The sequence below is a fragment of the Prionailurus bengalensis genome, chromosome A1 (genome assembly GCF_016509475.1).
Source record: "Prionailurus bengalensis isolate Pbe53 chromosome A1, Fcat_Pben_1.1_paternal_pri, whole genome shotgun sequence".
NCBI lineage: Eukaryota > Metazoa > Chordata > Mammalia > Carnivora > Felidae > Prionailurus > Prionailurus bengalensis.
In genome coordinates, this window is record NC_057343.1 from 10,357,631 (window position 1) to 10,382,633 (window position 25,003).

The following is a 25,003-nucleotide window of genomic DNA, read 5'->3' on the forward strand; positions in this document are numbered from 1 at the left end:
ATCTTAGTCCCAGGTTAGTTGTAAAATCTTGATTTATCTCTCAGAATAGGTGTGCTAACACATTAGTTGGCTTGAATTATTTAAAGTTATCACGGGAAGGTCTTATTTCTATTGCCCGTCCCGATTTGCACTTTAAATATAGTTCCCTGCAGCAATTCACAGGAATTCATGTTGAAAATAGAAAAGGGAAAATTACTTTTAAACAGCAGTTTGGCATATAAGAGCATGATTTACCTTGGAATAGTTCTCCAACTGCACATTAAGGCCAAGCTTTCAAGAATATTTTTTCCCCGCTGAATCTGGAAATTAGTATGAAACCAAACAGCCAACATCCAGCCTCACGCGGCCACTCCCTTTGGCAGAGCAGGGGGGGATCCCTTCCTCCCTCCCCGCTCCCCCCTCCCCTCCGTTGGCTCCCAGTGTTACAGTCCCACCGTAGGGACTGTATCCTGTTAGGGTTGTTGGAGGTGACAGGCACATCCTTACCTTACTTGCCCGGTTTTCTAACTTTTCTCCTCAAATTTCACCATTTCTCCTTTTTCACGTGCTTGAAGTGTGAAAGCTCGGATTTTGTTGGCAGGAATTTTAGAAAGGATCCATTGTTTTAAGATTGGATTTATTAGCGGTCTAGCATATGCTGTGCCTTCAAAACGCATTTGGTTCCCCGGTGATTGGTTTAGATTATGGAAACATAAAGGTAAAAGCAGAAGGCAAAAAGATATTTGCTTATATTCATTTAATGAGGATTATCTTGCCCTGTGATTTGCTCTTATACCTGAGAGTGACTCTGATGCATGTCTTATGTTAGTGCTGTACTTATTTATTTAGTTTTTTTAAGTAAGCTCTGTACCCAGCGTGGGACTTGAACTCACAACCCCAAGATCGAGTCACGTGCTCTACTGACTGAGTCAGCCATGTGCCCTTATGTTACTGCTTTAAATATTACATAATTTATTTCTATCGGGGAAATTTCACAGCAAAATGTCATAGGGACAAATGATGGTTTTGTGTGTGTGTGTTTTTTTTTAAAGAATATCTTAACTCCAGGCCTTTGTATTTTTGGAGGGAACTAAAATCTAGTTTACTCTTAACTTCAGTTAAGCCTCGCCTGAATAAGAGTATGCTGTCTTGATTACGACAAAGAGGATTTGTAGAATTCACTTGATTTATTGGGAATGTCTTCCTCCTATGTAATTCCTTCATTAAACATACTCAAATGACATTAGTTGCTGGCTTATGAAAGGTGATGTGTTCGTACCTTTCAGAACCAATACCAAATAAAGGCATGTTTTCTTCAATATAGAGTCTGCATTCTAAAGGACTTTTGTGTTGACATACTCTTCCTTTTCACATAGCCATCTGGCCTGCAAAAAAAGTGAGGTAAGACTAAATCCTGTTTATTAGATGATGAGTCACTGAACGTGTTAAGCTGAGAAGGTTTTTTTTTTTTTTTTTTTTTTTTTTTTATCTTGACAAAAGAGGGAATTCTAGCCCAGGGAGCTTTGACTGTCTGTGTTTGGAATTAAGAATTGATGGAGTCAGATTTTGGACTCAGAGTCGAGTCTTAGATTGACCACGGTTGTTATATCCTGCAAGCTGTTGGAATGTTCTATTTCCTGCAATTCTGTGGTGCTAAGTGGTATTAACATGTTGTGACTTCCTTATATGATGTTCGTTAATACTTCTATTTCTGATATCTTCTCGAGGGCTTTCACTGTGCATGCTAGTTTGGAGGTTAATAAAATAAGACCAAACCAAAGAATTAAATACCCAGAAGCAGAATTTAAAATGGTGTTTGGGCTTAAATCTTTCTTTTTAGAAGTTCATGAATGATTGGGGCTTTTTGGTTGCCGCCTGTGTGTGTGTGTGTGTGTGTGTGTGTGTGTGTGTATAAAATGAAAAAGTAGATCAGATCCTGGTGAAAATAAATTGGTTGTGGGGGGGGGACACAGTAAATTCCTTCATTTTGCTGGTGGATATTCCCTAGCGTAAGGAGTAGACAGCCTGTAAGTGATGTGGTCCCAGGGCCATCCCAAAGACTTGCATTCACTCATTCATTCATTTGATCAATATTTGTTGACCTTCTCCTATGTGCTGGCTGTGTTTTGGGTGTGGGGCACCACCTTCCTGCCTTCACAGAGCTTACAATAAACTAATATGTAAGGCGAGCAATAAATAAATAAATACGTATTACGTCAGTGGTGGTAAGTGCTGTGCAGAACAATAAAGCAGAATGAGGAACGTAAGGAGGGGTGGTGTTGGGGATTTATTATTTATATGAGGTGGTCTCAGTGGGGCCTCCCGTAACATCTGCTGTTACCTAAATTTCACACGTAGAGGTTCATTTGGCTTACGGTTCAGGCTCACCCTGCCTTTTGAGATGCCATCTTGGAAATGGAAGTGATTAAACCACGTTCATTTTACGTCTTAGTATGAATACGTTTTAGGTTATTTCCTTGGAGCAAATGTTGATGGGAGAGGACTTGAGGCAGTACATGTCTGTGGGTGGGGGGTAGGGAGGGGTCAGAGGCATCCGAATGGGAAAGGTCTTCTCCCGCCTCTCAGGAGGGCCTCCTCTGTTACCCCAGGAGACCTACCACTGAAGCTTCTTGTACCACATTACAGCTCCGTGGAATCGGCCGTCCGGCCCTTTGAGTCCATTACTGCTCTATGGCATTGCCCATTTTCTCCGGGGGATGCTAATTGGAGACAGCAAACTCTATGAGACGCTTTCCTCTTAGCTCCTCAGGGGAAGTGCACGATAACATTAAAGCATATTATTTTTGTCTAGTTAACCTGCATGCCTGTTGGGTTTATTATTTTGCTTTATATTTTCAAAGTGTTACTGTCATGTTGTTGTTGTTGTTCTAAATGTGGAGCCTAGATGTGTCTCTAGGGTACAGGGATGCCTTTATCCGTGGGCTCCAACTTGAAACCTTAAATCGTTCTAAATAGGGAATGATCTTCACTCCTCTCGCTGTCTTGGCCCCACTGCATTAGTGGGTTCTGTGAACGGCCCTGCGTGAGGCAGCATTATCTGCACCACACTTCCAGCCTGGGAGCCTCTGAGACGGAAAGCTTGCCCCAGATTCAGCTCTGTTGCCTGCCAGGCTCTGGCAGCGATCGTGCGAGGAGGGAGTTGAACTGCTTCCCGCTGGATTCTCAGGAATCCCCCCTTTGCTTTGGAAGGCACCGTCGAGTTGCTAAGAAGTTGTATTTTGTACACATCAATTTCGTAGTTTATATCCGTAGACACACGTGGTATGTGCACAGGTTCCAATTCCTTTGAGGTTTATTTCTTCAGCTTGGTAGCCTAAGCACGTTGGCTGTGCACCGATGAATAATTTCAGGTCCGGAGATGAACGCGGCCAGTGGTACTAGTTTGCAGCAAATGCAGCTGGTTTTAAAAATGAGCAAAAATAGGTCTTCTTCAAGCACCCCTTCTCCCCCCCCCACCCCCCCCACCCCCCGTTTTAAGCGAGACTGTTAAATACGAGAATGAATCTTAACTGGTGATCTTAATGTAAAAATGTTTTCTTTTTTCCAGCTTTTGCTTTGGTTTCTGAAGATACAAAGAAAGAGGTCAAGCAATCTAAGGTACTAATTCTAATGATCAAATCTATTCTTCCTGTCTGAGATTCACTTATATTTTCTTTAATGGCAGCTGTAATGATTTCATCTTACAATAGTTCTCAGGTTTCTTTTCACGAATTAATGAAATGTTGGTCCACGCAGATTTTTAATCTCTCGTGGCAACCTGCAGATAAACTTGCTTTATTTATTTTTTATTTTATTTTTTTGAATTTAAATCCAAGTTAGTTAACATACAGTGTAACAATAATTTCAGGAATAGAATTTAGTGATTCATCGCTTACATGTAACACCCAGTGCTCATCCCAACAAGTGCCTGCCTTAATGCCCATCATCCATTTAGCCCATCCGCCCACCCCACATCCCTCCGGCAGCCCTCAGTTTGTTCTCTGCAGTTAAGAGTCTCTTATGGTTTGTTCCCTCTCTGTTTTTTTTTATCTTATTTTTTAGATAAGCTTGCTTTAAAAAAAAAATCCCTTAGTAGTTACAGCAGACCAAGTAGGTTTCAAAAAAAGTATTTTGATATGGATTTAGACATCATAGAAGTCTTGCTGGGATGCCTCAGTTTTCTCTAGTCTGACCACATCTAAACTGGGCTGCATTTTCCCAGTCTGAGAGAGAGAAGTAGTATGCTGTGTCCCCGGGGTCACAAGAGCCTGAGTCTCCCTCACTTTGTAGGTGGCACCGTGTGGCAGTACTGAAGATGACTGCCAGGCTTTTTGCACAGTTGGGACCAGGAACCGAGACCCCGGGACTTGATGGAGACGGGATAAAACTCAGCCAAAAATCTCAGAGCGGCTGCTTTCTCACAATTGTTTGTGTTCAAGAAACTCATCTAAAGCTTATCATTTCGGCTTTGCGCTAGATGAGTTTAGCAGATGAGAAAGAGAAACCATATTTGAAGAATGTGAGTTGTCTTTATCATATTTGCTAAGGTTCGGTGGACTTCATTTTTTTTTTTTTTTATCTCACGATTAGCGTAACAGCGTGTTTTATTTTTATTTTTTTTAATGTTTGTTTATTCTTGAGACAGAGCATGAGCAGGGGAGGGGCAGAGAGAGAGGGAGACACAGAATCTGAAGCAGGCTCCAGGGTCTGAGCTGTCATCACAGAGCCCGACACGGGGCTCAAACCCATGAATTGTGAGATCATGACCCGAGCCGAAGTCGGATGCTTAACCGACTGAGCCACCCAGGCACCCCAAAACATTTTTTTTTTAAATAGAATGTTTCTTTTTTCAACACAGTGTTGTCTTTTCTAACTATACTGTGGGTTTCCTACACAGGAACAATAATAATACTTTCCTTTGGTTTTAAGATCCTTTATGGTTAATAAAACATTTTCAGACATTTCACTTGAAACTTGATCTTCTCAATGATCCTGTTATTGCCAAGCAAAAGAGATATTCCCACGTCCAGGCACACCTCAGGGAGGATGTGGGTTTGGTTCCACCTCAGTAAAGAGAGTTAAATGCACTTTTTTGGTTTTCAGTGCATAATAAAAGTCCTATTTAAACTATATTGTTGTCTGTTAAGTGTGCGATAGCATTATGTCTAAAAAATATACATACCTCAGTTGCAAAGTACTTTATTGCTACAAAATGCTAACCATCATCCGTGCTTTCAGTGACTTGTGATCTTTTAGCTGGTGGAGGGTCTTGCCTCAATGTTGATAGCTGCTGACCCATCAGGGTGGGCTTCCTGGAGGCTGGGGTGGCCGTGGCAGTTTCTTAAGACGGCAGTGAATTTTGCCTCCTTGATGGACTCTTCCTCTCACGAACGACTGCTCTGTAGCCTGTGATGCTGTTTGATAGCATTTCACCTACAGTAGAACTTCTTTCAAAACTGGAGGTAGTCCTCTCAAATCCTGCTGCTGCTTTATCTACTAAGTTTGTGTAATATTCCAAATCCCTTGTCGCTTCAACAAGCTTCACAGCATCTTCATCAGCAGGAGTAGAGTCCATCTCGAGAAACCACGATTCTTGCTCAGCCTCGAGAAGCAGTCCTCACCTGATCACGTCCTATCATGAGATCTCAGCAATGCCGTCCACGTTCAGGCCCCGCTTCTGGTTCTGGTTCTCTCGTTGCTTCCACCACATCCGCAGCGACTGCCTCCACTGACGTCCTGAACCCCCCAAAGTCATCCCGAGGGTGGGAATCAACTTCTTCCAAATGCCTGTGCATGTTGATATTTTGGCCTCTTCCCATGAATCATGAATGTCCTGAATGGCCTCTAGAATGCTGAATCCTTTCCAGAAGGTTTTCAATTTGCTTTTCTCAGATCCATCAGAGAATCACTGTGAGAACCGTAGCCTTATGAATGTGTTTCTTTTTCTTTTTTTTGTTTTTAATGAAAACATTTTAATTCTAGCATAGTTAATATACAGTGTTGTATTAGTTTCAAGTGTATAGTGTGGCAATTCAACAATTCCATGTATTAGAGTTCATCAGGATAAGTGTGCTCTTAATTCCCTTAGCCTGTTTTACCCACCTCCCCCACCCCCTATGGCAACCCTCTATTCTCTATAGTTAAGAGTCTTGCTTTGTCTCTTTTTTCCTTTGTTCATTTATTTCTTAAATTCCACATATGAGTGTAATCATACAGTATTTGTCTTTCTCTGACTAGCTTATTTTGCTTAGCATTATACTTTCTAGCTCCATCCATGTTGTTGCAAATGACAAGATATCATTATTTTTATGACTGAATAATATTCCTGTGTGTGTGTGTGTGTGTGTGTGTGTGTGTGTGTGTGTGTGTGTATCTTCTTTATCCATTCATCTAATGTTAGACACTTTGGCAGCTTCCATAATTTGGCTCTTGTAAACAATATTGCAGGAAACCTAGGGGTGCACATATCCTTTTGAATTAGTGTTTTTGTATTCTTTGGATAAATACCCAGTAGTGTGATTGTTGGATCACAAGGCAATTTTTTTGAAGAACCTCCATACTGTTTTACACAGTGGCTGTACCAGTTTGCATTCCCACCAACAGTACACGGGGGTTCCCCTTTCGCCACATCCCCACCAACACCTGTTGTTTCTTTAAGATTTTAGCCATGAGATGTGTTTCTTAAATAAGAAGACTTGAGAGTCAAAGTGACTCCCTGATTCATAGGCTGCTAAATGAATGAATGCTGTGTCAGCAGGCATGAAAGCAACATTCATCTCATTGTATGTCACCTCAGAGTTCTTGGGTGACCAGGTGCCTTATCGAACAGTAATATTTCCAAAGTAATTTTTTTTTTTCTGAGCAGTAGGTCTCAAAAGTGGTCTTCGAATATTTAATAAACCTTACTGTAAATGATGTGCTGTCCTCCGGGCTTTGTTGTTCCATTTATAGAGCACAGACAGAGTAGGGTTAGCATAATTCTTAAGGGCCCTAGGATTTTTGCAATGGTCGATGTGCATTGACTTCAACTTTAAGTATCAGCTGCACTGGCCCCTAACAAGAGAGTCTGTCCTTTGAAGCTTTGTAGCCAGGCATTGACTTCCCCTCTCTAGCTCTGAAAGTCCTCGATGGCATCTTCTGCCAACAGAAGGCTCTTTTGTCTACACTGAAAACCTGTTGTGCAGTGTAGCCACCTTCCTGAATTATCTTAGCCAGACCTTCTGGGTAACTTGCTGCAGCCTCTACACCAACACTTGCTGCTTCACCTTGAACTTTTATGTTATGGAGACGCCTTCTTTCCACAAACCTCATGAACCCACTTCTGTTAGCCTCACACTTTTCCTCTGCGGCTTCCTCACCTCTCTCAGCCCTCACAGAATTGAAGAGAGTTAGGGCCTTGCTCCGGTTTAGGCTTCGGTTTAAGGGAATGCTGTGGCGGGTGTGATCTTCTAACCAGATCCCTTAGACTTTCTCCACATCAGCGAGGCTGTTTCTCTTTCTTACCATCTATGTGTTCACTGGAGTAGCACTTTTAATGCCCTTCAAGAACTTTTCCTTCACATTCACAGCACGGCGAATGGTCGGCACAAGAGACCTCGCTTTCAGCCTGTCTCGGCTTTCAACATGCGTTTCTCACGAAGCTTCATCATTTCTAGCTTTTGACTTAAAAGTGAGAGGCATGAAGCTCTTCCTTTCACTCGAGCACTTGGAGGCCGCTGTAGGGTGACTCAACTGGCCTAATTTCAATATTGTTGCGTCTCAGGGAACAGGGAGCCCAGAGAAGAGGGAGAGAGATGGGAAACAGAACATGCACAACATTCATCCTTGAAGTTCACCATTTACATGGTGTTCCTGGCATCCCAAAACCATTACAATAGGAACGCCAAAGATGACTGGTCACAGATCATCCTAAGAAGTGTAATAATAATGAAAACAAATGGAAATATCGTGAGGATCACCAAAATGTGACACAGAGACACAGAGTGAGCAAATACTCTTGGAGAAATGGTGCCGATAGACATGCTCAACGCAGGGTTGCTACAGACCTTCAATTTGTAAAAAAAAAAAAAAACAAAAAAACACAGTGTCTGCAAAGCATGATAGAGGAAAGCATAATAAACCGCAGAATGCTGTATAGCAGAGAAAACTTACCCTCAAAGAAATTACGTGATTTAACTGAGGTCACGTGGTAATTCAAAGGTGAAGTCAGAATCTAATTTTCCTGAATCCTTAAATTCTTGCACGCTGCACACAGCTGTGTGCATTAGAACGTGTGTGTGTGTGTATGTGGCAATAATCAAGCTCATTTGTAATGAACTTAAAGTGCTACCTAAGGAATATTACTAGGGAATTAAAATTTTGTGTAATGAATTTAGAATTCTAGCATATACTTTCAAATATAGGTTTTTAACTCCTCTTTCCAAATGAGGAAATGTATGTATCCCTCTTCTTAAATACGTATATAAATATAGGTAGAAAATAAGGTGACTCTTACATCGTAGTGTCATTTTTCATCCAAAGGTATTAAAGCCCTTGAAAAATGTCATTAACCCCATCTGTGCTTAGGCTGTGAAGCCAAAAAAGCCATTAATCCCCTGAGGAGAGGCAGTGATAAAATGTCTACTGTAGACCATACCCGAGACTGGGAGAGAAGAATTAATTTGTCCAAGGTCACCCAAAGTCTGTAGATGAACCTGGAGATAGGAGTGAAGGCTCTTCACAACAGCCATGTTCATTTGGGATCATGAGTCTATCACCATCTGCAGAATTGACGGGGGACCTGCCCTGCCTTGCTCCTCAGAGGCGTCCGCCTTCCATCCCCCCTCACCGCACGGCTTGCTTTCGTCAGGGCCCCAGACAGGGCTCTCTAGAATGCAGGCAGCCCCACTCATGGCTGGGGGCCTGCCCCACACAATGTTTGGACTCACTGGTTGGCGTCAGGTGGCTTGTCATCCAAATTCTGGGTACTTCTGGTGCCCTGCTGCACCTCCCAGGAGCTGACCTCTGGGCCCAGGCTCCTCTTTTGGATTCTTGGTCCCTGGCATTGACCCGGATTCTGACCTCCCTCAGCTTTCAGGGGAGCCTGCCCACCCAGGCTTGTGCTCCAGGCCACGGTACCGCCTCAACCACGGCCTTGTCCCGGCTTCAACCCACAGTTTCGCCCACTTATACCCTGTGGTGGTGGTGATGTTGTGTCCTGTATGATGTAGGGTTAGAGTTGAGCGCTGTGGTTCACATCCCAGTGGAGACCCTCTCTGTGTCTCAGCTTACTCATCCGTAAGATGGGGTAGTAAGACCTGTATCAAAAAGCTGTTTGGAGGAGGAGGAGGAGGATGTGTGTGTGTGTGTGTGTGTGTGTGTGTGTGTCCCCACCACTTAAAACAGTGCCAGACCCTACCTGATGTGACAGCAAGAAATATTTTAGGCAGCCTTTTGAGCCGAACCTAAACAGATCAAAGTAAGAAGAGGAACCGTAGGGCTTACTGCTTTTATCAGTGAGATTTCTTTTATGGTGTAAGTTGACTTCACGTGAAATAGATGAAGGTGATGATGAAAAGAGTAGTAGGTGACAACTGTTGAGCATTTTCGTCGGGCAGATGCCATGCTCAGCAGTATATTACCTAATGAATATTAGGTAACAACCCTGTGCTGCAGGTCTTGTAATTACCATTCCTGTTTTACAGATGAGAAACTGAGGCCTGAGCTAGTAAGTGGTGGGGGGCAGAATTCAAACACAGGACTGGCTTCCGGCCGAGTCCACTGACGGGCACATCCTGATCAGTTCCTTTATTCAAAAGACCAAGGGGGTGGCGGTTGGTGGTGACCAGGTACAGGATGCCATTTTACTTCCCTTTCTTCCGAAAAGATTCGGTAGATGTGAAGGATTTTGGGGAGGTTTCATCGTCTTTTCGTGAAGGATTTATGAACGAGGCATTACGGGCGTGGATTGCAAGTGTTCTAACGTATTGTGACTTAACAAATAAAACCTGTGTCAGAGGGTAACTTGGATTTGTCTTTTCCCGGCTAGGGTAGGAGCTGTCTGTGGGGTAGATGCATTAGTAACAAATCTCTTTCCTATCTGAATAGCAATTCAGTTGACTTCTACAACTTTGACAGTGAACCCATTTTGACTGATATTGATAGCGTAAGAAATGTGTGGCAGCAGAGATACTAAAACGAACCATGTGTTTCTTCCTAGGAAGAGCTGAGGCTTTTCAGGAGGGGAAACTGGAGACAGAATTCTAAATGTCCTGTCAGTTCGTTCATTTAGTCTCATTTTCTTTCTCAGAGGGGAAATTGCTCAAGACCGTTTTGGATCCATTCAGTTCACTTAATTCGACCGTTCTTGGATGTTTTCTTCTTACAGTTTACAAATTGAGCCATTCGAAGTGGTTAATCGTGTCCGATCTGTTGTTTTCAGCCAGTTGGAGCTGCGGTGTTTAATAGCAAATGGAAAGATGTGTCATTTTGGTCGATTCTCTTTGGTTTCACAAAGAGATGTATGTGGTGGGATGTCCAGTTGGTTTCCAGCGTTAAGTTATTCATTCGGGAAATACTGAGTTCAGGGTTTTTTTTTGTTTTGTTTTGTTTTTTAATCTTTCAGTTTATTGTTAAAGGTGACTCTTGTCATGAGTGTCATGGTGCTTTCACCTGGTGCGTGTTTCTTTTTTTTTTTTTTTCAATATATGAACTTTATTGTCACATTGGTGTCCATACAACACCCAGTGTTCATCCCAAAAGGCGCCCTCCTCAATGCCCATCACCCACTTTCCCCTGTCCCCCACCCCCCCCATCAACCCTCAGTTTGTTCTCAGTATTTAAGAGTCTCTTATGGTTTGCCTCCTTCCCTCTCTGTAACTTTTTTCCCCCCTTCCCCTCCCCCCTAGTCTTCTGTTGAGTTTCTCAGGATCCACATATGAGTGAAAACATATGGTATCTGTCTTTCTCTGTATGGCTTATTTCACTTAGCGTAACACTCTCCAGTTCCATCCACGTTGCTACAAAGGGCCAGATTTCATTCTTTCTCATTGCCACGTAGTACTCCATTGTGTATGTAAACCACAATTTCTTTATCCATTCATCAGTTGATGGACATTTAGGCTCTTTCCACAATTTGGCTATTGTTGAGAGTGCTGCTATAAACATTGGGGTACAAGTGCCCCTATGCATCAGCACTCCTGTATCCCTTGGGTAAATTCCTAGCAGTGCTATTGCTGGGTCATAGGGTAGGTCTATTTTTAATTTTTTGAGGAACCTCCACACTGTTTTGCAGAGTGGCTTCCTGGTGCATGTTTCTTGAAGAAACACCTCTGGAGGAAGACAGGGTGTGCATCATCACGTGGGTGTAAGAAATGAACGTTGGAAAGAACTCAGAAGACCGACCTGGGTTTTCATCCTGGTTCTGTGGCTCTGTTGTCTCATTTCTAAAAGGGGAGCATTGGATTGGATCATCTCTAATGCTCTCTTTTTTAACAAATTATGGAAGGGGCATGGGTGGCTCAGTCGGTTAAGCGTCCGACTCTTGGTTTCAGTTCAGGTCCCGTTCTCACGGTTCGTGCGATTGAGCCCCAAGTTGGGCTCTGCACTGACAGCGTGGGGCCTGCTTGGAATTCTCTCTCTCTCCTCCTTTCTCTGTCCCTCCCTTGCTTTCTGTCTCTCTCAAAAGTAAATAAACATTAAAAATTATGGCAAAATACATCTAACGTAAAATTTACGATCTTAACCATTTCTGAGTGTACAGCTGAGTATCGTGGAGTGTGTTCATGGTGTTCGTGCAAACGCCCTTCAGGTCTCTTTTCACCTCACGAAACTGAAACTGTCCCCATTAAACAGCTCTCTGTTCTCCTCCCCCTGCCAACCACCCTCCTACTGTCCGTTTCTGTGAATCGGACTACGCCGTAAGTGGAATCGTACGGTACTTGGCTTTTTTGTGTCTGGCTTATGTCACGTAGCATGATGTCCTCAAGGCACATTGGTGTTGTAGCATGTGACGGAACTCCCTTCCTTTCTGAAGCTGGATAGTATTCCGTGGTGCGTCTACGCCATATTTTCTTTACCCACTCCAGTGCTACTTTTAGATCGAAACTTTCGAATTTTCGGTGATCCTCAGCTGCCAGCCAAAGCTGTGGAGCAGGCAGTGTGGCCGAGGGGTGGGCAGCAGGTTAAGGGTGAAAGCCGGGTAGCATGTCTGGTTCTCAGGCGGGTGCTGCTTCTCCAAGGGCGGGCTGTTGTCCTGGCCAACGGTGGCATTGAGAGCGTGTGGAAGATGCAGTGAGTCTATACCTGCTGGCTTATGATAACCCGGCTTTGGTTCAGCACAGGTAGAGAAATGGCTTAAGTGTTCCAGCACTTTTTAGGGGTTTTTTCCCCCCAAAACGTCTGTATTTTATCAAGATTAAGTGACGTGTCACTGGATCCCGAGGCATAACAAATGAGTCCATAATAAGTATGGGGTTCTTCTCCACTCAGTGGTATTTCTATTCTTGAGACAAAGATCATTTCAGGAAATGCTGCCAAAGGTAGACACTCTCCTGTGTTTTGCTCTCTCTCCTCCCTGTCTCTTGTCATGGTCCCTTTGGCGTTTTGAGAGGATACATCTCTGTGTGGCTGTATCTTGGCTTTTAAACCGTTCCCAGTTTTGTTGGCAAAGGCTTACAAGTACGTTTCTCGTTGCAGTCTGTGAAGAAAATTGAAGGATGTCTGCCACTGTCCAATTGTTATAATTATAGCAAATGGCAGTCGAAAGCAGAAAAGGGCAATTAGAGAGAAAATTCCTTCCTGTCTGCTGGAGAAGACAAGGAAAATGGCAGATTTAGCTGCTTACGCTTTGCACTTTGTCAGAGAAATATTTTTTTTAATGTTTATTTGAGAGAGAGAGAGAGAGAGAGAGAGAGAGAGAGAGTGTGTGTGTGTGTGTGTGTGTGTGTGTGTGTGTGTGTGTTGGGGGAGCAGGGGAGGGGCAGAGAGAGTGGGAGAAAGAATCCCAAGCACGCTCCCCGCTGTCAGCGCGGAGCCTGATGTGGGGCTCCATTTCATGAGCCATGAGATCATGACCTGAGTTGAAATCAAGAGTCCGACCCTTAACCGACTGAGCCACCCAGGAGCCCCATCAGAGAAATCTTTCAGGAACCCCTCCCCTGATCTACCCGGGATCAGGGACAGGTATTTCTTTGCTCACGTCCAGATGTCTATGTCCAGAGCTCTGCTCTAAGAAGCCCCTTCCGTGCTCCTGAAGTCTCATGAACCAAAGGCTGAGTGCCTCCTGGGGCCTTGCTTAGGCCGCCAGTGCTGCTCCTCAGGTGGGAGAGAACATGGCCGTGATGTTCTGGATGACAGTACGTCTGAGCCCACGAGATGATAAATACCATAATTAGTGGAGGTCCTCTTCATGGGAAACACACACTGGTGACATCGATACGGTCTCTGTTTGGTTTGCCATGCTTTTGAGTTTACGGGGTTTTAAATGAACTCTCCCAAGACCAGTGGGAACCAGTTAAGTGTTAGCTCCATTTTACACAGGAGGCAAGAGCCCCAGTGACTTGCCCAAAATCACGTAGGAAAGGGGTAGCCCCGTAGGAGGCTCCCACCAGGATGCAGAAGTACGTCGCTGCTGTTCCCTCCCTCCTAAGTTTTCGTCTGTTTCGCTAGGGAGCATCGTCAAGCTCTCGTCGTCCGCGTCATCCCCAAATGTTGCTGCGTGCCGTTCATATGTATTTGGTGTTTTGCTAGCTATGGTATACGACGAGACTTACCTGACTTACCTTCTTCTCTTTTGTCTAAAATACAGAATTTGGAGAAAGGTGGTATCTCAAGGAAGAGTGACATAGGTAAGTAATGATTTTTTTTTTTTTTAACTTATGAGTATGTGCCCAGGTACGTTTCTTATAAATTATATTTCAGTGAAGTGAATTTCTCCTTCTGATCTTATTTATGAGGTGAAGATCGCTGTGCAAATGTTCTGGTCTCTCCCGAAGACACGGGGAGAACACTTTTCAGATTGACGTAGTGGCTCGTGATTTGTATTGGAAACGACAGCTCGTATGTTAGATTTGATGTCCTTGGCCACCATTTGGTGAGTTTCCAGTGAGGGCAGACGGCTATGCGTGGTGGCGGCTGTGGGGGCCGTGGAGGTGAGCAGGGTGCAGTGTCTGATGTGAGAGGCCCACTGACCTCGGCCTGGAGCCAGAGTCACTTGTTGATGTCACTTCTGTCAAACCCATCCCGAGAACCCTGGCGCAGAAGCAGCGACTTGTGACTTTGTGGACACCCCTGCACTTCCATCCCGGCCCGTGTTCACCCTATTTTGTCCTCCCTTTCAGGATATTGTAAGCATCTTCAAAAATGTAACCACAACATCAGTTTCTCCTTCTTCTTCTTCTCCCTCCTCCTCCTCCTCCTCCTCCTCCTCCTCCTCCTCCTCCTCCTTCTTCAGCTGTGAGAAATATGCCTCAGTGTGAGAGCATAAGACTGATGTCTGAATGTTGGATCTCTTCCCAAAGGGTGTGAACTTTGTCGACGTCAGTCATCCCAGGGTAGGCCATGGAGACCTACAAGGTGGGCCTTGGACAGGAGGGGAAGGGTACACTTTCCTCTCTAGGCCTGCCTTGTGTGGGGCTGGGCTCTGCAGGGTCTAGATGGCAGGAGAGGCTCCCCGGGTGGAAGGGGCAGGACGGCCTGTACTGGGGCCCGGGCATGCAGGGGACCACGGGGGCATGGGTCGGAGACTTCAGCTCTGAGACTGCGTATTTAAGGAGCGACATTGGGTCATTGCCTTTTCTTTTTTGTATTACGACACCCTGTATGGCTCAGCCACTCCTCCCCACGTGGAGATGTTCTGTCAGCTGTCAACCCTTGTGGGTTGGGCATTTGTTTATTCTATGGGAGCTGATAGGGCTCCTTATAGAAAATGGTTATTAAATTAACTAATGATGCTAGTCTGGAACATGGGCTTGAAAGTGCCATGGGCTTGAAGTTGCCTGGATAAGTAAGTCAACATCCTTGCTATGACAAGTGGTCAAATCTAGTGATATGTACCTTGGTATCAGCATGTCCGAACAAGACCCAGGAGGCTTATTTGCCCACAGGGTTAACATGGGTCTGCAGGCCCCGGGTGGGGGGCCTACAAAAGCAGCCCTCCCAGAAGGATCAGAGTCACGGCAGACTCCCAGGGCCTCCTCCCAGGGCAAGGAGGCCTGCTTTCTGTTTGGGCTCACTGCCTCGTCAGTAGATTCATGGGCGAACGTCATTCTCACCAAGTAAAACACAATTGGAGTGGCTGTGTGTGTGTGTGTGTGTGTGTGTGCGTGCGTGCGCGCGCGCCTGCGTATTTAAGGTCTCTAGTGCTTTCGCTTTTATCAGAAGAACCCCTCGCTATTTCCTGTCACCATGAAATCCGTGTTTCTTTCTTTCTTTTTTTTTTTTAACGTTTATTTATTTTTGAGACAGAGAGAGACAGAGCACGAATGGGGGAGGGTCAGAGAGAGGGAGACACAGAATCTGAAACAGGCTCCAGGCTCCGAGCTGTCAGCACAGAGCCCGACGCGGGGCTCGAACTCACGGACCGCGAGATCGTGACCTGAGCTGAAGTCGGCCGCTTAACCGACTGAGCCACCCAGGCGCCCCTGAAATCCGTGTTTCTAGATGACGTCTGACCAGGAAAGACTGGCGCTTAGTAGAGCGGTTGGCACGTGATAGGTGCTCAGCAGCTGAAGAATAGAGAACCTTTGTTTGCTTTTTCTTCGAAGAATGATTGTTTCTCCCTCAGGGATCTTCTCTGACCACCTCCTTGGTTCTGTCACCTTTCCTTAATGCTCTGCAGCTCACCCTTGGTCTCAGAACCGCAATGGTCCTTTCCTAGCCTTGACTGACTTCCTTTTCTTCCTTTCTAGACCACTATGCCCCTCCTTATTGTCAGGCACTTAGTGGACAACCCATTTCTTCTACCTTCCTGGAGGAGAGCAAGGGCAATCCGTCTTGAGTTGTGACGGTGTTTGCTGATGGCAGTGACTTCAGAGAGGTTCAAGGGAAGTGATAAAGAACTAGTAGGATTGTCTTATTTAGCTCCACTGACTGGGCAGTGGGAGCTCAGGAGTCAGAGAGTGGGGGCAGCACAGGCAGAGAAGAACCGCGGCCAAGGTGGGCCCTGGGGTCTGGACTCAGCCAGAATGTGACCCAGTTTGGGGGGCTTAGGATCTCTGTCAGCAAAATATTTCTTGCAGCTGCTGTAAAGAACATCAGTAAATTAAGTGTACAAGTGATTTTCAGCACCTAACTGTGCTAGCCTGTTTGTTTGTTTGTTTGTCTGTTTGTTTTTCCTGGAATGGAGGTGGGGCTGAATGGCATGCCATTGATTTTCTGTCATTCATTATTAACAGGGCTTTAGGAACTGGGTTGGGTAGACCCTTACTTTTTTGTCTCCTCACTAGTAACTGCCCCATGTGCATCCGACTTCCTAGCCATACCTGTTACTGTGTTCAGGGCCATAATTCCCCTTGCTGTCCCCAACCTTCACTGTTCCCTCTGTCGGGAAGGTCCTCCCATCCCTTCTTGGGGCATCCCCAGGACACAGTGTCCCTGTCCCTTCTTCTGGGAAGGCCCCACTCTCTGGGATCCCGGATGGCTCTGTGGCCCTTCCCCAGTTTGAAAGCTGTTAATCTCTAGCTCCACCCTCTTAGTGTGGCGCTTGAGATCTGGCTGAGCCAGCCTCCCTCTCTAGACCCAGCTTCCCTCTCTAACTTTATCGTGGACTGTGCCCTGCATCTTTTTCTCAGAAATGCTTGACAGATTCACCTACTCCTGATGCTGCAGAGATAAGGCGGGCCGTGGGCTCTGTGATAACCCCGCTTCCTTCTCTGCCACTGGTCTGCTACCCTCTGTGCCCGAGTCTGCAGAAAATTGCTGCATTTTATTTATTTTCAATTTAAAAACAGTTTTTAAAATTATTTTCTTATTTTGAGAAAGAGTGCAAGTGGGGGCAGGAGGGGGGTGGGGAGAGAGAGAGAGAGAGAGAGAGAGAGAGAGAGAGAGAGAGAGAGAGAATATCCCAAGCAGTTTCCACACGGTCAGTGCACAGAGCCTGACACGGGGCTTGAACCCGTGAAACCGTCAGATCATGACTTGAGCTGAAGTTGGATGGTTAACCGACTGAGCCACCCAGGTGCTCTGAAAATTGCTGCATTTTAAAGGGAACTCAGGAAAGGCCCCTTTCCGGGAGCTCTGCTTGCACATGTCCCCCCTCTGTGCTCCCTCAGTTTTGCACTTGGCTCCGTATTGGAATGGCTGCCTTCTGCCTTCTGCACTAGACTCAGGCCCTGATGTGATGGGGCTGGGCTTGCTCACCTCTGTGTGCCAGAGCCTCGCACTCAGTACAGGCTTCGAGATGTTTGCTGGGTGAGTGCACCTAGCGTGCGTGATCAAGGCACGAGCAAAAGGAAGGTGATGATTTCTTAGATGCAGAAAAAACAAATACAGCTCATAGCACACGGCTCGGGCATAAGCAGAGGGGAATAACTCACTTTTCTTCTTCTTGCAAAGCCTCTTCTCCGCATGGAGGAACTGTTGTCTTTGTGGGAACAGTGGGAGTTTTGCTGATCTGGTAGAAGAAATGGCAGGAGTTGATTACTGCAGGATTAACGTTTTGGCAGATGGATTTGCTCTTTTAAAACCTCTGTTATGAATTATTGTGAACATACAGGAAGCTACAAAGAGTAATACAATGATATCCAGGTAGTTACCGCCTGGTTTAAGGAATAAAATACTCCTAACACAGCTGAAGCTTTTTTACTATTATCTCGATATGGTGTTTATAGCATTCTCATGTAATCTTTTATATTTTTACATCATACATGATATATATGCATCCATATAGCATATATCCATCTTCTATATATTTGTGTTTATCTTTTCACAAGCGATTGATTTATATAGTTGTGCCTTTGTGGCTTTTTTTTTTTCCCAGTCTATACGACTCATCTATAATATCCATCTGGATCGATGCAGTTTTTATTGCTGTATAGTATTCTAATTTGTGTATCTTGTTAGCGGGTTTTGAGTTGCCTCAATTTTTTTCCTTTTACACCGTCCTGCTGTGAACTCTCCTGGCCTATATCCTTGTTTTTACATGTATGCAAGTTTCTCAAGGATGATTAGTAGGAGTGGAGTTTCTGGGTCATTGGGAATGTGCATCTTCAGCCCTATTAAATTTTGCAAAAATCATTCTCTGAAGTTTATTCCATTTGTAACCAAAGCAAGTCTTTATCACCCCTTTTTTGGTATGTCACTTACATTAATGTTTCAGATGTAGTAGATTGAAAATTACATTTCAGTTGAAATATAAGACACCCGTTTAAGGCTTATCTGTGTGTCCTGTTTATAGAGCCAAGAAGCTGATTTGACATAGAGGTAGGTATGTGGAATGTTCATATGTATATAAATTCCTAAAGGAAAAGAATTAGGTCATATTCAGTAGGTTGTTGAGCATTTCCTTTTAAATTTTTTATTGAGTCTTAACCAAAGAGCATTTTGGCTTATTTTTAGGATCTAGATGGCTCATTGTGGAGCTATTTGTTATATGAATATCGGAGTGAGTGAATAAATGAGTGGAACTATAGAACTGAACAGAAGAGCAATAAAATATAATGGAATAAAATTAAAACCAGATTATGTTCCTGAGTCGAGCTGTTAAAGGGAAAGGCACATGGCGGGGGTCAGGTCACCACGTTCGTTGCTGTAAACCTGGCTGGAGGCAGCAGTTTACCTGAAGTCTGCCTTCTGCCAACACACGATGGCCGTTTCTATGTGTTGCTTTATTGCAAGCTCAGAACCTCATGTGCTTCTCCGCCGTGGGGACTGAGCAACCCTCTTCACTGGCAAGACCTCCGATAGTCGTCCCCGGTCAGGTGGGCCTAGCGTGCGAGGTTTCCTACTTTGCTAGCCGTTGCAAGAAAGTTGGCCACCCTGAGGTGAGTCTCTAGACGGCTGGCAAATATTTCCAGTGTTGTTGGAGACGGACTTTTATGCCACGCTTCTTGCTAACGCCCTGCTGCTGTGGAATTGTGGCTGTTTTCCTGGAGATAACACTTCATTCGGGCTAGGTGCCTCGTGAAGCAGGGTAGAGATTATTGAGGTATTTATTTGCAAGCTCTTGTGAGCTCATGGGACAGAAGCAGCCACTGGTGAATGTCGCCTTGAAGAGTCATCCAGAATATTCTTGAGGTAGTGCGTACGTCTGCGAGGGCTGCTGAATCGAGGTACCGCCAGTTGTGTGGCTTAAACAGCAGAAATCTGCCTCACAGTTTTGAAGCGTGGAAGTCTCCGATCAAGGGGTGGGCAGGGGTTGCTTTGTTCTGAGGAACTTTCTCCTCGGCTTGTAGATGGCTGTCTTCTCCCTGTGGCTTTGTATCGTCTTCTTTCCATGCGCCTGTGTCCACATTTTCTCTTTTCACCAAATATGATCAGGTGAGCACCTCCGCTAACGACCTCACTTTACCTCGATTACCTTTGTGAAGACCTGGGTCCAAATAAGGTCACATTCTGAGGTCCTGGGCATCAGGACTCCAGCATACGCAGTTTGGGAGACTCGCTTCAACCCATAACAGCAACAGTACAATGGAGGATAATGTGGAAATTTTTGGAAGGCTCGTGGTAGACAAGATTCTCAGCTGCTGGGGAGGCTAGTGGTCTAGACATTCTCATACTTTCTCACGTTCATAGTCATTCTTTGGACAGATGCAGGTGCGGACTCACGGTTTGTTACCACGGGTTTGATCTAGGACAGCGAACTCATTTACTTGCTCACTTTTTTTTTTTTTTTTTAACCTGCTCACTTCTAAGGGAGGATGTTTCAGAGATCAGTGTAAAAAGAGATTTTGTCACTGTGATTACATTTAAATCGATTTTTCCCCCCTAAGAGTTTATAGCCTGAAGGCTTGCCTTGTTTTTAAGTTTATTTCAGTTGCTGAAAAATAAATACCTGAAAAAACATTTTTTTTTTCCTTTGGTTCTAGATTTAAAAGGAATTGTATTTGTCATCCAGAGTCAAAGTAATTCTTTTCATGCAAAGAGAGCAGAACAGTTAAAACAAAGCATCTTAAAGCAAGCGGCAAATCTTACACAGGTAGGTAGTGATGGCTGGGATGTCTGCTCCTTCCTTCTTTGTTGATACATTTGTGTTTTCCAAAGTACTCCCTCTATAGAGAATTAGTTTCGTTCAGATGAAAATAACTCGTCTGACTTGTCTTGCCTATTTAATATTGACTGGTGTTTAAAATGCCCTAGTTAATTCCTAATGCTCCAAGCATCATCATCTACATTTTTCTGGTTTTGTTAAATTTAAGAGACTTATGTAATTGTGTAGGACTGTTGTGGTTTTGCCATAAAGTATGAGAAAAAGAAGTGGAAGAAGTAACATTTTAAAAGCAGGGCTTAAAATAGCAGAGATAATTAATGTTCAAAATTTTAGTACCAGGTTCTAAGGCAATTTTCATGTTGAAGTAACATTTTCATTAACCTTAGCGTGATGTTTCCTCCGTGAGTCTCTTAATCTCTTTTTTTAATTGGATATCATTAATTGAGCCTTTGAGTTGATCTGTAATGTAATATCCAAGAAGGATTAAGAAGAGAAAGATCGACCCATGCAGGTACATTTTAATAATATTTAAAATAGGCATGAACTGAATCTAAAGCTGTTACGAGTAATGCTGGCAGGCTGAGTAAAGGAAGACCTACCTTCTTCTCTTCCCACCGAGGTGCTTTCTTCTTTAGCCGAGCAAAAAAAAAAAAAAAAAAAAAGAAAAAAAAATTCCTCCAAGCCTACTCGCCACACTGCATTACCATGGCCTTCAAGACAGAAGTGCTTGTCTGTAGATAAATGCCATCCCTCAGCTCTCTCAGCATCGCTTTGACGGGAAATGTGCTTTCTTTCTGTTGGTGGGTGCTGGGATAAATAAAGGATTGGAAATATCAATGGAAAAATTAGCAGCCTTAATGGGATTCAAGGCAGAGACGCTGCTGAGAATAAGGTTTAGTTGTGCTTAATCTTTAAATGCTTTACATATACAATTCATCCAACCTCCCAGCATCCTCGTGAGGATGGGTCCTTTGTTTCCCTACTTGGAGCATTGTACCTTCTCGAGGGAGACAAAGACTTACGTGCCAAAAGCAGATTTTTTTTTTTTTTTTTGGTAACTGGCTCTAGGAGCAGCTTGATGCGTTTAAAATTCTTCCTTGTCTGGAAACCCAACTTTTGGAGATTTTCTTCTACTAAACCTTGTCTGATTTCATCAGAGAGGCAGACGTGCGGCAACCTCGACTGGTCTTCCGTTCGCTCTGGTAAAGGCAGAGTGGAGCTGCTAAGCCAAGGCCGTGGCGGGGAGGATGGGGAATCGGTAGCCTGAATAATCCCTCACTTGGGTCCAGGCAGGCGTTAATGGAATTTTGCTCAGTCGGGCCTTGGCAGTTACCCCAAATCGTGGAAGCAGTGATGACGTCAGGACAGAGTTATGTGTGGCTTACTCATATATGAATTAAGAGCATGTGTATCCCTACGTGCCCGTGGGTGTCCGTGCTCTCAGAAACACCTTCCCTCTTACAGAGGCAGAGTCATGTGGTTTAGATTCTGTGTCTCCCCCATTTACTCCTGGTGATGTGGCTTTTGCTTCCTCCGTCGCACCTTAAACCTAGAGGGCAGGTCAACATAGGGCAGTTGAATCGAATCCAGAGGAAATTGAACAGATTAAGATTAAAACTTACTTTAAGTAGATTATGTTACCCATTTGAACCTTTTTTTGTTAATTCTTAAATTGATAGTGGCCAAAACCCCTCTCCTATTGACTAGAATAGCTATTTGACCTCTCCCAGTGAAACTCGGGTGTAGGGAAATGAGTAAAGAAATGGAGTCTGAGTTGGGGCTAGGGAAATGTGATCTCATGGGTGAGTGAGTCTTTGAGGGACCATGTGGAAGAGAAGAAGAAAATGCCCTGGACTGCTTTAACACAGACAACATGGCCGTGACTTAAGGAAGGTGGAGATGCACTTCCCCTCACGAATGGTTGAGTTAGTGGGTGGGCTGGGGGTGGGCAGCTCAGCTCCAGATTCCTTCTGTTTTCTTATTTTCCCATGGGGCTGAGGTGTCTTGTCCTCCCTGGCATGGTTGGAACTGGTTTACCCCCACTACATTCACATTCCAGGGTGCGGAGGACAATCAGTTTCCTTTTAGGGATGTGACCTTGAAGTTGTACACATCATTTCCCCTGTGTACCATTGTCCAGGACATAATCACATGGCACACTGAGGCTGGAAAGGGTAATATCTAGTTGGTGGCCTTTGGATCCACTCAGAACTCAAGGAGTTCTAATCACTAAAAGGAAGAAGAGACAAAGTGACATCTCCGCTAAAGTCAGGATTTTGTTTACACATCAAGGACTCGCATTCCAGCATCGTGCCTACAGCTGGCAGTACTCCGCCCTACACTTAAAAGTTGTAAGAGCCCAGAGCCCGTGTTAAGTGTTCTTACCACAGCATGATAAAAACAAGTAAATGAAAAATTAGGTACTAGTGTGGTTAAGGAGGGGGAGAGGGAGCCGGGAGGCTTTCTCTGTCGACAGCCAGCTCAAGGCAGCAACGTGTTGGGCAGGAGGTGGGCAGTGTGGGTGCCAACCTGGAAGGTCAGGTAGGGACCTGACCACAGAGGAGCTGTGTGTCCTGTTAAGGACCCAGACCTTTCTCAGGACCTCTCAGGATGCCCTCTGGGCATTTGAGAAGTGTTTCTTAGAGATCCAAGACATGGCAGCACATGCAGGAGGAGCCCGCAGTCACTGTTACTGAAAGCACCCCCCAGGGGGAACATGACTGGTAGCGAGAGCCATTAGGCTCAACCCGTTGGGTCTGCGTTTAAAGCCGTCACTCTGGTGGTTGTGAGGAAGGCAGCTGAACAGACCCAAGACCGGGGCAAGGAGCCTAATCTAAGGTCCTTGGACCCATCCAAGCTAACGTGGCCCGAAATGGGGGTGTAGACCGCTGCTGGTGCTTTGTCACAGGCAGTTTGGGAAGTGCCGGGCCGGGGGTGAGGAGTGGAGCTGGGGGGAGTGGGGGAAGTAGGGGGTGATTTGAAGCCACACCCGGGGAGTTTGGGCGAAGGCCTCAGGAGGCATCAGGACCAGTGCCCCGCTAGGTCTGGTGTGGAGGGACGGGGCTACCATGTGAGGTGGAGGATGGGATTGGCAGGTTTGCAGGGTGCAGATGACTTCCGGTTGCTATAGATGAAGTCTCAGGTGGAGGTGTCAGCTGCCTGAGCCTGGATTTTGTTCGCTTTAAACTCAGGAGAAACCTTTGACCCGAAGGTGGTGGATTTGGAATCGGGAACGTACCCAGGTAGTAGCTGAAAGCCTGAAGGTGCTGCTTTCAGGGGAGCAGTGGGAGCCTGGGAAAAACCAGGATCTGGGGGCCTGGCAGAGTGGGAGCAGTTTCTGGGGAGACAGAAGGAGTGCGTGAAACACAGAGAAGGTGCGTTGTCTGATGTCAGGGAACCTGAAGGAATAGCCTTTCAAACAGCGATCAATACTATCCTGTTCCCAAGACAGAGCTTGTAAGAGAGGGTCTCAAAACGTCCATTTCACTGGGTTCGTCTTGTGCGCCTGTCCTGCCTGCGCCCTTACCTCGGGAGGCATCCACACCCAGAGTGCTTTGCTGTCGCAGACGCTGTTGTTATTGTTATAAGTGGCATCTTACAGTATTTGTCTTTCTTTTTTTTTTTTTTTTTACCGGCTTATTGTACTTAGTGTGGTAATGTTGTCAAGAGGTTCATCCATGTTGTAGCCTGTGACAGGGCCTCCTCCCTTTTAAGTTGCAGGCTCCACGCTCGGTGCGGAGCCCGACTTGGGGCTTGACCTCACGACTGTGAGATCACAAACTGAGCCAAAATCAGGAGTCAGGTGCTCGACCGACTGAGCCCCCCCAGGTGCCCCTGCCTCCTTTGTAAGGCGGAATATTATTATTGTTACTTTGACAGCCTCTCCTCCGTGTCTTCTCTGGTAACCTTGGTCTACCATGACGGCTGTTTTCATCCACGGGCACTACTTTCTGGGGCGCTCTTTTGGTATTCCGCATGGGCTCTCCGCAGTGCCCTTTCTCCTCTCGGGCCTCTATCCTGCCTTCAGAATCTGGAGGGAGGCAAGACCTCTGTACCTCTTCTTGTCTCCCCCTGTGGCACCTAGCATAATTCCACACACCGACAGTGTTAGGAACTGTTATTTTCACGGATACGTTTTTCTCAGCTTTTAAGGCTTAGAAAGCAGTTCCATTTCATGGAAGTATATACCTCTTCTAGCACTTTAATTTATGCTTGTGTTTTCAGTTTGCTTATACTTAATTTTTATTGTCCTTTACGTTTACAGTTTGCAGTTTTAGATATGTTTAGTAGGTGCCTTCTATTGCCACTAGGTGGCAATGTTGGTTTTACGTTTAAAGACCCGTAATTAAGCGACATCATTAAGCAAACCCTTCTTTTCCAGCATTTAATTTCTGTGATAATAAATGGAGTCTAGACTAAAGCAATAAAGAAGCTTCCCTTTAATTGTAAGGTAGTCTATTTTTCTTATTCTGAAACTCTTTCCTAGGATGGAAGTCAGCTACGAATACTGAGGTAGTTTTGACAAAACTTTTAACACTTGGATTTAGTTTGCTGCTAAGATCCAGCCTTTTCGTAGTTGAAATGGCCAGAAAGATTTTAGAGTCTGCAACTGGACCTGATATTGGTTCATTTTTTCTCCTTATAGGGTTGTTTTTTTTTTTATGCCATGCATGTGATTAAAAGCTGCATTTTAAAGATCCAAAGACTTGTTGACAGCTAACATAGGGTCTACAGACAATACTTGGGGCAATGGCGAGCTTGCCTGATCTAGAACTACACGAACACCGAGCAATAAGGTTAAATTCAGAGAATTAAATGTTGAGATGCACAAAACACGGGGGTGGTGCAAAGCCCCTTTAAGAGGCAGGTATGGTTCGCTGCTTAAAATTGAGCTGGGAC

General features: G+C 45.0%; 1 protein-coding gene across 3 annotated transcripts in view; it reads left to right on the top strand.

The window, feature by feature from the left end:
* Positions 1 to 25,003, top strand: part of B3GLCT (beta 3-glucosyltransferase) — a 120,152-nt gene that overhangs the window by 11,368 nt on the left and 83,781 nt on the right. The window contains exons 2-4 of one of the 3 annotated variants that reach the window (XM_043576345.1): positions 3,548 to 3,597; positions 13,766 to 13,805; positions 19,983 to 20,092. In XM_043576345.1, coding sequence (XP_043432280.1) covers positions 3,548 to 3,597; positions 13,766 to 13,805; positions 19,983 to 20,092 — 200 coding nt within the window. Of the gene's footprint in view, positions 1 to 3,547; positions 3,598 to 13,765; positions 13,806 to 13,921; positions 14,051 to 19,982; positions 20,093 to 25,003 lie in introns of those variants that run through there. The other 2 variants (XM_043576363.1, XM_043576352.1) reach the window with 2 other exon arrangements.